Raw genomic sequence first — 15,915 nt, 5'->3', positions numbered from 1 at the left:
ATTAGATTTACAACAAATGGATGCAATTATTGTAGCAACAGACATTTTTAGAATATGTTAATTGTTTTGCACATTTGAAATAATCATGTTTTAATAAGTTGCCTCTGCTTAAAGATATGTTCATGGCACAGCAAAAGGTTCCTTTCTGATTTCCTTTGACACCTTTTTAGGTTCATCTTTATGCCACTAATGAGCTGGAGCATGCCCAGTGCAGTCGTGATTGATTGCTTTACTGTTAGTGGTGATCCTCTACAGATGCACTGTCTATGACATGCAGGTTGCATTTTGTAGATTACTGTACATGCTAAATCACATCTTCTACACACGTTGATGATAATTTTGCAGAGAGGAAATGACTACTGGTGCCAAATATGCCATCACCGCTGGGTGTTTGTTCACATCAAATCAATACAGGCATAATATGTCAATTATGTGATGTTGTTGCTAACATTTTCTGGCAGTCCATGGTCTTATATTTTAGCCCAGGTTAAATGATGCTATTATTGTGCCAAGGTTTACTTGTAAAACAATTTCAAAGAAAAAGAAAAGTGCATTTTCCACTGAAATGTTGTCATTGTTGGGGCTTAGTTTATTTGCCACAGTGGTATTTAATGTGTAATTTCAGTGTTGTGGCAACTCCCTGTCAGAATTTAGAGACCACTTCAGCATTATAATTTTAGTTGAGTCACTGCATGTCTTTGGCTTATTTGTGTATTATTCCGAGACAAATATTGTCATTTGCTTTGAAAAAATATTGGTAACACTTTATAATAACAGTACAGAAACAAACATGAATTAATACATGGATTAATGCCTGAGTTACTGAATGAACTATCAGGAATTCACAAAACTGGACACTGACAAATGAATGAGTCATACCTTGGTCACCATTAGTTACTGCTGGTCTACATAATGATTTGGCATTCATTAATGATGTTAAAAAAAACATTTAATATATGAATTAAATAGGGGGGTCAAATGGGCTATAAATCCAGTTTACAAAGCACAAAAAAGGCAAACAAACTATTGCAGTCGTTCAGACAACAGTGACATATGATTTTCCTTGCCAGAAGATACAGGAATACAGAACCTGATTTGTCTCCTTGATTCTCTTCATACAAAATGCAGGGAGGTGCTAGCTGCAGGTATGTGCCTGCAAAGATCCACTCCATTGCCATCACACAACACAAACTCTTTGCATATTTGCGTGTGGGTGTAAGTGTGGCCTACAACTTAATTCCATTTTACCGTGTGGGGTACACAACTACAGACATCAGTGGGCTCATCCGCAAACATATGCCTGATGAACAATAAGTGAACTTATAAGCACTTTGTGGAATGCTACAAAATTTGGTTATGATCAGCTTATGAAACAATCAGGGGTAAGCATTTGTTAAACATGAATCCTTATGTATAAACAGATTAAGTCACCACCATTAACCAATGGTGACCTAGCTATATTATTTGTCAGTGTGAAGCTTCTGCATTACTGATAGCTCATTCATTAATTTATGCATTACTTCATGTTGATTTATACATCAGTTAATGTATTCATTCATGTTGATTTGTGTACCTTTTAAGCAGGGTTATGTTGTCTTCATTGTTCCCTTCTCTACACCAATTTAATGCTGTCTTTAAAAGAGTGACGGCCTGTCATATTCCCTGCCATCAGTCCGCTTTTAAAATTGATAGAACTGATTGCATATACAGTATCTGATGCAAAACTGTGATTTCCTGACTTAGACCATTTCGGTAACTAGTTGCAAAAGTTGCATACACGAGAATCATTTCCATTTATGTTCCATTTAGCTCATGAGTATGCTTAACTAAAAGTACTATTTCTCAACTTTACTCATGGTGTCGCTATACATCAGTGTAGGTAAGATATATTAAATCCTCCACCCACTGGTGGTGACGAATGTTCTTGTGTTCCCATTGACCGGTTTGGATGTAGGCACATTCGCCGTCGAATTGCAGTGGTTATTTGTGTTATGTGGATACATTTTGCCATTCAGTTTTATCACAGCAATTGTTTTTTTTCTGCGTTAGCAACACATGGTTATAATGGAGTCCAAAAGACTCGTGTTGCAAATATGCAGCTTACATTTCCTTCTTCTTTGGTTGCATTCCGCACATGGAGACGTGAGCTATTCTTTTCCAGAGGAGATGAAACGCGGATCTGTTATTGGAAATATAGTCAAGGATCTCGGGCTGGAGACGGGCAAACTATCCACTAGAAAGCCTCGTATTGACACCGATAGGAGCGATAAACGTTATTGTGACATAAACCTGACCAACGGAGAACTGATTGTTGCCGACAGGATTGACCGAGAGGGGCTTTGTGGGGATAAGGCGTCGTGCATCCTACAACATGAACTTGTGCTGGAGAATCCTCTAGAGCTGCATCGTATTAGTCTACACGTTCAAGATGTAAACGACAACTCTCCACAATTTAACGAAGAATCCATCAATATTGAAATTCGCGAGTCAACAGATAGAGGAGCTCGTTTCTTGATAGAGGAGGCACGTGATGCAGATGTAGGACAAAATTCAGTCCAGAGATACAACCTAAAAAGCAATGAGAATTTCATTTTGGCTATTAATGGAAATACCATCGAGCTTGTTCTCGATAAAGAGCTCGATCGTGAAAAACAACAGGAAATCAGTTTGCTTCTTACAGCTCTAGATGGTGGTTCTCCTCAGAGATCAGGTACTGTACTCATACACGTCACAGTACTGGATGCTAATGATAACGCCCCAGTGTTTAGCCAGGCTGTATATGAAGCCAGTCTGCCTGAAAACTCTCCTCTAAATACTGTAGTGGTTACAGTGAGTGCTACTGATGCAGACGACGGAGTAAATGGAGATGTAACTTATGATTTTGGACATGTTGCAGAACATGTGAAGAAGTTATTCAATATTGACCGTAAAACGGGTGAAATACGAGTAATTGGCACCATCGACTTTGAAACTATGACATCATTTGAATTACGCATTAAAGCAAAGGATGGGTTAGGGCTATCCTCATATACGAAGGTAATAATTGTTATCACTGATGTGAATGACAACGCCCCTGTTGTCAATTTGAAATCTCTGACTAATCCCATACCAGAAAACGTGTCACCTGGTACAGAGGTGGGCATCATTAACGTGCAGGACAGAGACTCTGAGAACAACCGACTGGTCCACTGCTCCATTCAGCAAAACGTCCCCTTTAAGTTGGTTCCCTCCATCAAAAACTACTATTCTCTGGTGACCACGGGCCAACTGGACCGTGAAGTCGTGTCTGATTACAACATTACAATCACTGCCACCGACGAGGGCTCTCCGCCTCTGTCCTCATACAAAACTATTCAGCTGTCAGTAGCCGACGTCAACGACAACCCACCTGTTTTTGAGGAACCGTCCTACAGCGCCTATGTGACTGAAAATAACAAACCTGGCTCCACTTTATGCTCCGTTACTGCTCGAGACCCAGACTGGAGACAAAACGGCACAGTGATTTATTCTCTTTTACCTGGTCATGTGAACGGCGCCCCGGTGTCGTCGTATCTCTCAGTTAACGGAGACACTGGAGTGATCCACGCTGTGAGATCGTTTGATTATGAACAGTTCAGGAGCTTTAACCTACACGTGATGGCCAGAGACAACGGTTCTCCTCCGCTCAGCAGCAACGTGACCGTCAGTGTCTTCATAACGGATGTGAATGACAACTCTCCTCAGATCCTGTACCCCGCCCCGGAGGGCAACTCCCTCATGACCGAGCTTGTCCCCAAAGCGGCGCACGGGGGCTCTCTGGTGTCCAAGGTAATAGCAGTGGACGCGGACTCCGGACAGAACGCCTGGCTGTCCTATCATATAGTCAAATCCACTGATCCCGGACTTTTCACTATCGGTCTCCACAGCGGAGAGATCAGGACACAGCGGGACATTTCTGAATCTGACAGTATGAAACAGAATCTTATTGTGTCAGTGAAAGATAACGGACAGCCCTCTCTCTCTGCCACCTGTGCCATGTTTTTACTTATTTCTGATAACTTGGCTGAAGTGCCAGAACTGAAAGATATTTCTCATGATGAGAGCAATTCCAAGCTGACCTCTTATCTGATCATCGCGCTGGTGTCCGTGTCCACCTTTTTCCTGACCTTCATTATTGTCATCCTGGGTGTGAGGTTTTGTCGCAGGAGAAAGCCCAGACTGTTGTTTGACGGAGCGGTCGCCATCCCCAGCGCTTATCTCCCTCCCAATTATGCAGAGGTTGACGGCACAGGAACTTTACGTAGTACTTACAATTATGACGCCTACTTGACAACGGGTTCTAGAACCAGTGACTTCAAGTTCGTGAGATCTTACAATGACAGCACGCTGCCTGCTGACCAAACTCTGAGGAAAAGTCCATCTGACTTTGCTGAGGCATTTGGAGATTCTGATGGTTCCCCCGAGGTAGGAGCAGATTTCAGATTTCAGTTGAACAAGATGTGTAAAACTTGCTCAGTCTATTTACAGTTTTGTTTAAAATATTTCCTTTTTTTTTTTTTTTACCTTTTTACTTCTTTTGTAGATGAATAAAACAATCGTTTTGTGTTGTCCAGACCATGTTGTTCATAAGAATTTATGGTTGTCCTTATATTGACAAAAACTCTGAAAAACTGATTGAGTTATTTGGAGAGTCTGAGGGATCCCCTAAGGTAAGACTTAGGGTGACCAATCTGTTAATTCATTGCACATAGGACAGTGTGTGTTCTGTAAAAATGTGCTGGGCTTGAGCAGTTTTTTTTTTAAATAATTTCGAGATTGAACAAATTCGTTTTTGTTGGTTGGTCCTTTAGTCGTTTTACTTCACTGATCCTTTATTTTATGAATAGACAACGTCTCTTTGACATGAGAGACCTCTAAAGCAATGCACTTTATAAAGTGGCAACTTGCATCTGTATACATACAGAACTGTCTGTACCCCGAAAATACACACTTTTCTTTTTTCTTGAGTGAAACTATTTCAGTTTACTGCTTAAGCTTGATCGTGTTCTGTTGTTTGCCCTTACCAGTGCAGATAAATTTTAACTCTTGTCACCAGTGAGTGGCTTTCTCTTTATCGATTCTTTAATACTTGCAGTGATATTTGCTTATTCTAATTCTTGTTCATCTGGTCATCTCATTTTCATTAGGCTGAAATGTATGCGCATGAATAATATGATAGGATTTACTATAATTTTTTATTTGGATTTAAGTGGGAATACCAAAATTGAATAGAAAAAAAGGCTAACCCTAACCCTAAAATCAAAAAACCCTTTTTGCAAGATCATGTGAAGAATTATTAATGTAGGTGGCATTACTTGTCAACATGATATCATGTCTGGATTCCTGCAAGACAACACAATACAACAATCAATATTGTAGCATATTGTTGGGGGTGAACTCTCACAACTTTAATAAAGTTTAATGAAGGCACACACTTGAAGAGTCAAGTATGAAAATTAGTCAGTGTTCTGCAGAGGAGAGTAGTGGTCTTCAACTGACAAGAGCATCTGCTAAAGCTCCGCCATGTTTGAAGGATTATTATATAGCAGCTCAGCTCAGACCAGTCTATTGTCAGATTGTAAAGGACAAAGAATTGGAGAGTTTTCATACTCTATGTGAAAATTATGACCTGAAGCAGCAGGACTTTTACAGATATTTGCAAATCTGCCACTATTACGAGAAGGAAATTAAAATACCTGACCCAGATGTTCTCTCCGCTATCACAGTTATTTTTTAGTGCATACAAGTCAGAAAGCACAAAAAGGACCATTGGCAAATCTCCTAACATTGAAAAACAATTCTAACTACTAACTAAAAAGTAAATGGAAGAAGGACTTAAATATCAAAATAACTCAGGAGGCATGGTCTGATGCTTGTTTTACTCAGATTAGCTCCACCAATTCACAAAGCTGGAGAGATATATGTTGTAAAAATTTGGTACATTTTTTATTAGACCAAAACAGAAATCTAAACAAACAGGCTCACAGTACTATTGTTGGAAATAATATGGGTATCTGATGGTGGATCACGCTCATATCTTTTGGTCTTGCCCAGTCATAGGACCATTTTGGAGGGAGATCAGAAGAATAGTCACCAAAGTTCTGGGATATGAGCTGGATCTTTCTTCTTTTTACTTAGGAAACATACCTAAAGATGTAAATAACACTGATAAATATCTTTTGAAAATATTCATGGCAGCAACTAAAAAAGCCATCACAAGATGCTGGCTTTCAAAATATCCACCTACAGTAGGTCAGTGGACCAATATTGTAAATGGCATATATTGTATCAGACTATATCAGACATAACCTGTCTCAGTATTGTCTTGGTCCAAGCTGACACGGGCACTTATAGTCCTTTCTCAAGAAAAAGGAATGATGCTTTTTATATGTACACATACTGTTCCCATGGATTTGCCATTTTATAGCTCTATGATCTTACCTTTCTGTAGCTCCTGTTCAGATGTAATTATAATTATAGGAGACATATAGTTACAGTTCTCCCTCAACAGTATTGCATCAGTGTTTTGGGGTTTTGTAACAATTTTAAATTCAGTTTAAATAAGCTTTAAGCATGAATGGAAGAGAGTCAATATTGCCAAAGCATTTCAGTGCATCAGAAAATAGTTAGTCCATTAGATAGAAAATAGCAACGTAAATATTCTGTACACAAGTGGAAAAGTCCCAGTCCCAGTTCTGCTCTACATGCATCATTTTAAGTATTTGTATGACACCCAATAAAGACTTACAGAATTCCAATTGAAAGATTTCAACTGGATTATTGTTTTTGCTCAATCTAGTTGTTACTAAAAGCATTCACCAGCAAAAATATTTTTTGTCACCATAGATAAGCCATTGCAAGCAGTTACAAACACACAACAACAGTGTGCAAGCAAGGTTCATTCTATACAGGGAAGAGGGTGCCGCTTTTTTAGCAAAGTGCAAACTTAATAGATTCCAAACCTTTAATGCAAAACCCAGCTCTGCTAGCTCAGTCTAGTTATGTGAAATATTAGCCAGCAAAACAATATTTTTTGTCACACATAGATTAGCTACCACAGTTGCAAAGCTATTGCTACCTAATACCAGTTGACTGACTGACCTGAATGTGGCCTTCCTGATGAACATGTCTTGGAAAAATAACTCACTTGCTTAATACAAGTTTATTCCAGTCCCAGTATTCAGTTTGCATTAAGGCTGTTTCACAACTCCTGTTCTGTGGATATATTTGTTTACTCTCTGCAGTTTGCAGGGTGATCAGGACTAAACTGAGCTATGTGCACGTGTGAGTGACAGGCAGTAGGGACCCCTCCTCGCAGAGAGCTTGCATGATAAGGCCTACCGGGAGTTGTGAGATTTTGGAGAGCCTGAAAAAATAGGCAGGGGCTATGACAGAGGCCTCATCTTCTCTCAGACCATTTGAAATACTGATAGCTGAAAAGGTGTTATGAAATATTTGCCAAATAAGTTGCCTACTTAAGCTTTAATTCCTTTATAGCCCAGCCAAAACTCCCAGGGGAGCTTATTTCCAGACCAAGGTAATTATACCATGTGCTATGCTTCAATGGGAGTCCTGCGTAAAATAAGTTGTATTTGTTTTCTCTAGAAAACCATAAGAGTTTTTGTCCAGATTGACTGTTAGAGCCCATCTGTAACAGTATTTATCTACAAATGTTATACATTCTTGTAATCCTTCTGATGTAGATGACAGGATCAACATCGTAAAGCAAACATTTCACCTCCATGTCATGTAAGATGAGGCCAGGGACTGCAGATTTTTCCAACATCATTGCCAGATCTTTGAGTAAAATGTACAGTTCTCCTACTTCCAATTTTGACACTGCACTCATTGTGTACATAGATACTTCATTGGCATGGCACACTTTTCCTCCAGTGCCATTTTGGAGTACTTCATCAAATGCCTTCTTAAAATCTACAAAACAAGCAAATGTTTTTATCTTGTGTGTGTTCAAATTTTGGTTGATAAGCGTATGGGGAAAATAGATGTAATCAGATTTCCAGTTTTCAGGGAGAAAGGCAATTTGGCTTCTAGTGAAGATATGCTCTATAAAGAAGGGCTGATTATTTTGTCAATGATACCACAAAAAAACGTTCCCAAATTGTTGCAAACACATAGCCTCAATAATTGTTAGGGTCAAATGTATTCCTGTTTTAATTTCTTCATTTCAGATTGCTGGATACCAACACTTGAGTACAAGATTCAATCATTTCAACAATGCACCTAGCAGTTTAGGGCTACTTTAGTTTCAACATTTCATTGTTAATATTATCTGGTCCAAATGATTTTTTTTTTGGCTTTAATGTCTTAATCTGCTCTTTTAATTGTGTTGGTAATGGTGTTCGTATGTGTCCTCTTTATTTTTCAGGAGTTTCTTATCTGATGTCAACATCAATGTGTACTCATGGTGAAGTGCTTGGCTGGCTGGCTGTCTGTTTTTTATTTGAAAGCAACCTCAACATCAGTTGAGAGGAATCACATTATCGGTCAAACATTCTTTCACAAATTTTGACTTTTTCTTCTTTTTAATCTGTTATTATAATTATTTATTAAGTTAATTATTGTGTATTATAGCTGAGTTTTCTTGCTCAGGGACAGAGAGATAAATTGTGTTTTGGAAAATATCTAACATGTTTATAATTTCAGCATGGTTCATGTTAGATGCAAACTCTTCATAGCCTCTATCCATTTATACTTTGGAGGTAGAGGATAGAGCTTTGAGTTTACAATCATTAGAGGATTTTTCATATTATTTTAGATATATAACAGTTTGGGAGTGGTCATAGATTGGGAGCTCTGGCTTGACTACAAAGGCATTGATTAGTGAAGTTTCCTATATCATCACATTTGTTTCTGTGTGAAATATGTGGATATTGTATTTCCATAGGGGTTTGAAAGAGGATGTGTTCATTATCTACATTATCAGTGTAATCAATTTCTTTATCGGTTCTTGCATTTAAATCCCCACATATGAGCACCTACTATTGAGATTGGAATTGAGAGGCTTCCTTTTGAAGATTGACAAAACAATCCTCTCTGTAGTAAGGGGATTCACATGGTGGTACATATGCTGCACATAGAAATAGCAGCTGGTGATTTGTTAGTTGATCTGAAGCCATATATGTGATTCACCTCTCTTAAATGGTGATAACACATTCTCCAGATTTTAACTATCCCAGATAACAATACCACCAGAGGTCCTTCCACGTTTAATGTTGGTGTTTTTAAGGGAGGGTACAATAATTTATTGATATCCTATTGGGAAGTGGATGGATACATCTGCACCACACCATGTTTCATGGTATATACATGTTTTCTAAACTCTGTATAAATTCAATGTTCATGGATTTGTTAATACAAACTGAGAGACCTCATCTATTCTAGTTACTAATTTTAAAGGAGCCCATAGATTATTGTTTGAGTTTACAGGGAAATGGAAATTATCTGAAGTTATTCTAACTATTTAAGTTTGATTGAATATATAACTGTCATTATCCAAATTATCCAGCAGTTCTGTATTAATCTGTCTAAACTGGTCTATTAAAACTATGTTAAGTCTAAACGTGCATCAGTGTATTTGCTTAGAATGCATAAAATTCAGCATATATCTTATCTGTTCCAGTTCAGTTGGTGTTGCATTCTCTCTCTGTCTGCAGGAAGGGTTCCTTTGTGGGGGGAGGTGGTGTATATGGGTGTTGTCCATTTGTACTTTGTGCCAGTAGGGTAGTGATATTTTAATCCGATCACATATAGGCCTAGGTGCTGGTGAGGTCTGAGGTCCATCTGTGGTGGGAGTAATGGGAGTTGGTGGGCACTGGTCATGCAACATGCTGGGTGCTGGAGTCTTATCTTCTTTGTATCAGAGGTGTGGATTGAGAGTCCCTTGGCTGCTCCTGCAGCATCTCCACCTGGAGAGTCAGTCGTGGATTAAGTGTTATCTTGTGTTTGGTGGTACTATAGGGGAGTTTTATGTCAAATGGCTCCCCTGTTGTGTGGAAGCTTGACATGGCTTTGCTTAATTCAGAAGCATCCTGTCTAGAGTGATGTCCTTTTACATCTTGACAAATAGTCCCACTGTCTTCCTGTTCAGATGGATGTGATCATGAAGGTGGTTATGATAGTTATGACATCCGACATGAATATGCAGCTACGGGACATTTCTACATTATTGCCACAAATGATTCTTTGGGGTACATCAATTCTTGACAAAAGAGTTGATAGGATCATTTTGGCTGATTGGTACGCCTCTGTTGCTGTTGATCAAAGCTTTTGCAACATCCACTTTTCTCATGGTCAGGATGTTTGTCCCCATCTGGATGATGATGTGTGTTTTTAATTTTTAATCTGGAATTAATCCGCAGTTTCACAACAGACATGGTTGTTGCACACCAGAGCTTTTTAGCCAGAAATTTGAGATATTTTATATTGGAGTAACATAGTATATAAATACTTCTCTCTTACCTTTTTACTTCCCAATGTGTGTGTCCTCTGTACTGTCAGTAACAGTGTGGTTTGCTGCGGTTGCTTGGTGCTGTGTCCTCCTCTAGGATGAGGTTGGAGGTGTGGAGTTGTGGCGGCGCTGGGCAGTCTGAAGAGGGCTGGCAGGAAAAGTGGATATCTCCTGTGATGTGTTGCAACAGTTCAGTCTTCTGTATCTATTCTAATTGTTACTCTAAGGCCTGGTATTGCAGGTCTCGATTGAATAGCTCCTCCACTCTTTTTAATTCCATATGAAGGTTCATGTTCAACTCCTCTAAATGTTTGAAGTCTCTCAGGTATCTTGGGGGAGCATTCATAGATGTCTTCAATTCCCACATCACTCTTGTTTTTTTTTAATTTCAATTCTATTCTATTCAATTCTTTTTTTTTTTTGGCATGAAAGTTTACAATGTTGCCAAAACATCAAGATAAATATCAATTTTATATTATATTCCCTGCCCTGAGTATGAGTCTAAGTGTGTTTATGAGTCTAAGTGTGTGTGTGTTAGTGTGTGTCAGTGCCTTGACAGAGGAGGATCTGGGTTGCTGCATATTCAGCTCCCATACCCAGACCCTCCACTGCAAAGTGAGTATCAGTCAACTATGTGAGGGAATTAATGTTATAGCAACTATGGGTTACAGACATTTTTTTTTATATTTCTCTGCCTCTTCTTTTAGTGAGCAGAATCCTCTTTGGAAGGTGTCAGTGTTTTCTGGTGAGCCTTGAACCATAACCTTTCTATTATGGAAAAACATGCATTGTTGTTTTGCTGTCTTGCATTTCAATTGTAATTTTTTCCTCCTTTTGAGATCCCCTTTTAGATGTCCATGGCAAGCCGGTGTAAATGGCAGTATGCCAAGCAGATAGGTCCTGGGTGTAGAAAAGAAGGTCACATTTTTAAATATGAATTTAGCCATCCTTCATCTTTCTTCTGAAGTCAGACAGTAGTTTATCCCGGTTTTCCCTCAAGGTCTTATCTGTAAAGTTTTGCTGTGCTTTATCAGATTCTAAGTCTTTATGATAGAAGTTGGTAACACTTTATTTTATAGGTCTGCAATTTCCTAGTAATTTCCTTGAGAGGAGTAATAACTTTTAATTTCTTAGGAAGTTTCCTGGAAAGAACTGTGGCATTATGTACTAATTACAGGGAAAATAGATGACCTGTCATTCTCATACACACAGCTTCATTGAAACATATTACTGTTTATTTTCATCTTCAGACGTCCCACATTATCTTCTTTATCATGCTATCCCTTTATCATGATACCCCCCCACACGCGCACACACACACACACACACACACACACACACACACACACACACACACATACACACACACCAATTAAAGTGGAAAATCACCATACATTATCAATCATCAAATATTCTAAATGAGTTCAATAATCAAAACAAGAATTAATTACATTTTATTAAACAAAACAGAAGGCTTAGTATACATTTTGTAAACATTTGTAATACTTGTTTAGACAGTTAGCCTATATTCTGGTTCTATCATTGTCCTTTGAAAAAAAAATTCTCAATTCTGTTTTCAGTTCTTTTAAGGAAACTAAACTAAGGTCTGTACTATGCCAGTAGTGTTTTGTAAAATAAACGTATTTTTATAGACTGACCATTATTTGTGGTACTGACATTATCACATGGAAAAAAAACCGACTTTTTTCACAATCAAATTTCACCCTCTTGGTAAAAGTGTAATTAGCGGAACCAACATATAACTACTGGTATGTTCCCATGTTACTTCTTTATATGAACATATATACTACACAATTCATTAGCAATTACCACAGTTACCAGTGGCTACCAGACAGCTAATGAAAAAATAAACTGACATAATGATAAATTAAACTATTACTTAATGATGTCGTTCTTGATTCATTGTAGACCAATTTGATAGAGTAGAGAGAGAGAGAGAGAGAGAGAGAGAGAGAGAGAGAGAGAGAGAGCGAGAGCGAAAACACTATTGTAATTATCCTCTTAGTCTCTTGGTGACGCTCTTTTATAAAGTCTGACTCGTGCTTGCACAATCCATGGCATGTCTCACCCTGTGTCAGTGTTACTGAAGTAGTGCGTTCGAGCCAAGGGCTGTGTGTGTGTGTGTGTGTGTGTGTGTGAGAGAGAGAGAGAGAGAGAGAGAGAGAGAGAGAGAGAGAGAGAGAGAGAGAGAGAGAGAGAGAGAGAGAGAGAGAGAGAGATAGATAGATAGATAGATAGATAGATCGAGATCCAAGCTGACAGGCTTCCTAATAGGGCATGCTTCACTCGGCTAGAAAAGCAGGGTACCGGCGGATTACAGCAGCATTTCCAGTTGGATATTTGAATATATAGGCCTATGTGTATAATTTAGCTATTATGATGCCGACAGTACACATGTTTCTATATGAAGGATGTTTAATAATGGGACAGCGAATAAACATCAAATGGTGGCTGCATTTTTCTTTGTGTAGCCTCCTTTTTGGTGCATCGTTTGGAGAGGTTCGTTACGTTCTTCCAGAGGAGATGCACCGCGGCTCGGTTATCGGGCATGTTGCACGGGATCTGGGGTTGAAAGTGACGGAGCTTGATGCTCGTCGAGCTCGAGTTGTTGCAGAGGGCACTCGGCAGCTGTGTGAACTGGACACCGGGTCGGGCAATCTTTTGATCAGCCAGCGGATAGACAGAGAGGAGCTGTGCGCGCAAGCGACTGTCTGCGTCCTACAGTACCAGCTTCTACTTGAAGATCCACTTCAAGTATTCAGCCTTGTTTTGGATATTCAAGATATAAATGACAACAGCCCAGTGTTTGCTACCGAAGAAATAAAGCTAGATTTAGTTGAGTCGACAGTTCTGGGGAGGCGCTTCCCGTTGGAGAGCGCGCATGACCCCGATCTGGACACCAACTCAGTTCGTGAATATAAACTGGCTCCAAATGAACATTTCGCACTGGAAATGAGTACCCAAATAAATGGAAACGCATATCCGGAACTGGTTCTAAAAAAGGCTCTGGACCGGGAGACACAAGCTGAATATGTACTGACAATCAGTGGGATTGACGATGGCTCTCCAGTCAGATCAGGAACTGCGTCCATCCATATCCGTGTGTTAGACGCTAATGATAATGTCCCAATTTTTAGCCAAAGAGTTTATAAGGCCTCTGTGCCAGAGAACTCAGCCAGGGGGGCTGTTCTCGCAAGGCTGAATGCCACTGATTTAGATGAAGGTGTTTATGGGGGAATAACATACTCTTTCAGTCACATATCAAACAAAACGAGAGGAGTTTTTGAAATTGACCCGCTGAGCGGAGAGGTCAGGGTGGCAGGTCTCATTGACTATGAAGTAGCTAGTGCGCACGAGCTGGATGTCCAGGCTAAAGATGGTGGCGGTCAGGCCTCGCACTGTAAACTTATAATTGACGTTACTGACGAGAATGACAACGAACCCGTGATAGAAGTGAAGTCGGCATCTGCCACCGTGGCTGAAGATTCCAAACCGGGAACTATGGTGGCTCTGATTAACGTTTATGACCTGGACACCGGAAATAGTGGGCGGGTCATGTGTGCAATATCAGACAATGTTCCATTTATATTGGTATCAGAGGTCAAGAACTATTACATGTTAGTGACTGACGGTATGCTAGACAGAGAAGTGCACCCAGAGTATAGCATCACGGTGACTGCCACTGATGCGGGCTCTCCCTCACTCTCCAGTGTAAAGTTAATAACAATCATGGTCAGTGATATCAATGACAACCCCCCGACTTTTACGCAAATCGAGTACAATGCGAATGTTTGGGAAAACCAACCCATTGGCACGTTTGTAATGAAAGTGAAAGCAGAGGACACTGACGACGGATCCAATGCTAAAATATTGTACCTTGTGTCGAAGAACGCGGACCCAGAAATGTCTTCGTTCCTTACCATCAACTCAGAAACGGGGGAGCTTTTCACATCGCGACTCTTTGATCACGAACAATCAGTTCATTTCCAAATGCAAGTGACAGCTCGAGATGAAGGCGATCCTCCACTCTCCACTACTTGCACCGTAAACATTTTTATCGGGGACCATAATGATAACCCACCTGTAGTCCTCTATCCTGTTCAAACCGCCGGGTTTATTGCTGAAGATATGTTGCCAATTGAAGCGCCTAAGGGTTACCTAGTTACTAAGGTGGTCGCCGTGGACGCTGATTCTGGGCATAACGCTTGGCTTTCCTACAGAATAATCAAAGCAACGCAACCTAACCTGTTTACAGTAGGTCTGCACACAGGTGAAATTAGAACCCTGCGACCATTCCTCGAGGACGACGAACCAAAACAAACCCTCGTGATTTTAGTAAAGGATAACGGGCCCGAATCTCTCTCCGCCACTGCCACAGTCAGTATAGTAATTGGTGACCGACTGCCTGTTTTAAACGAACTCTTTGAGTTTACGAATGAATCACAGGGCAGTGACAATTTAACGCTGTATTTGGTAATTGCTCTGACAACCGTTTCCTTTCTTTTCGTCATTTTAATCAGTGGAGTTATTTATTTCAACATCTGCCGACGTGGTCATGTGTACCGTTCGGCCACCTCCAGTCTCCCCGTTTTCCCCACGACCTACTGCCCCCCTAGCTACACAGATGTAAGTCGTTGTGGGACACTCCTCAAAGATGAGCGATATGATTCATTTTTGACCACTGGCTCGTGGAGAGGTGACTTCCGTTTTGGCTCAAACATAGACACTGACACACTGAAGAAAAGAAGTGCAGCCTATCAAAAAAAAAACCTAAGGCGCACAAGTGCAGACAGAGTATCTAGTCTGAAGGTGAGGGCAGGTACACAGCATCCTTGTTACATGGTCAACTGAGAGTCAGCTATGACAAGCCATAAAATATTGTTAAATTATCCCCATGAAATCAGTTAAGACCTTCTGTTTCTTTTGGTGCAATGTCTCTGTATCTCCACAGGACTGTTTCCAAATTTACCTTATCATTATTGCATTCAATTATTCTTTGTCATTGTTTTATGTGGTTACTAGAGCAAATACATATTGTGACGATAGATGATAATAAAAAATGTCAAGATATTTCTACATAAGTATTTTTGCATGAATATATTATGTAATCTACCTTGTCTAGTTTTACATATGTCCCCCACCCCTTCCCCTCAGGCCCCTCTGACATGGTACTGTTATGGCATTTAACCTTTTAGGCGTGCATGCATATAGAGGCTACCTGGTTTTCAATTCCTTAACATATACAAACTGGCACAATTCTGGGGTGAACATTTTGGAAAACACTGTCATAGTAACATGATTAAATTGATTGTGTTATCTACTTCTGTTTCTGCGTGGTGTGATTGTTGTTTATCTAAGACTGAATAGGTTTGCTGCTGAGGCAAGCTTTCTCTGGGCACATTGATATT

The 15,915-nt window shown here is 39.8% G+C and overlaps 1 protein-coding gene across 1 annotated transcript; it reads left to right on the top strand.

The window, feature by feature from the left end:
- The first annotated feature begins 2,064 nt into the window (after positions 1-2,064).
- LOC139649940 (protocadherin beta-15-like) lies at positions 2,065-15,694 on the top strand. The gene is made up of 3 exons (XM_071526450.1): positions 2,065-4,443; positions 13,007-14,218; positions 15,662-15,694. Exons 1-3 carry the CDS (start codon positions 2,065-2,067, stop codon positions 15,692-15,694), a joined length of 3,624 nt encoding a protein of 1,207 aa, XP_071382551.1.
- Positions 15,695-15,915: the final 221 nt, after the last annotated feature.

The sequence above is a fragment of the Centroberyx affinis genome, unplaced genomic scaffold (genome assembly GCF_046629955.1).
Source record: "Centroberyx affinis isolate AG114_WGS23_722 - 3 ecotype Tasmania unplaced genomic scaffold, CSIRO-AGI_Caff_v1 ptg001411l_1, whole genome shotgun sequence".
NCBI classification, from domain to species: domain Eukaryota; kingdom Metazoa; phylum Chordata; class Actinopteri; order Beryciformes; family Berycidae; genus Centroberyx; species Centroberyx affinis.
Note: the sequence above shows the minus strand (reverse complement) of the source record. Positions and strands in the feature narration are given on the sequence as shown.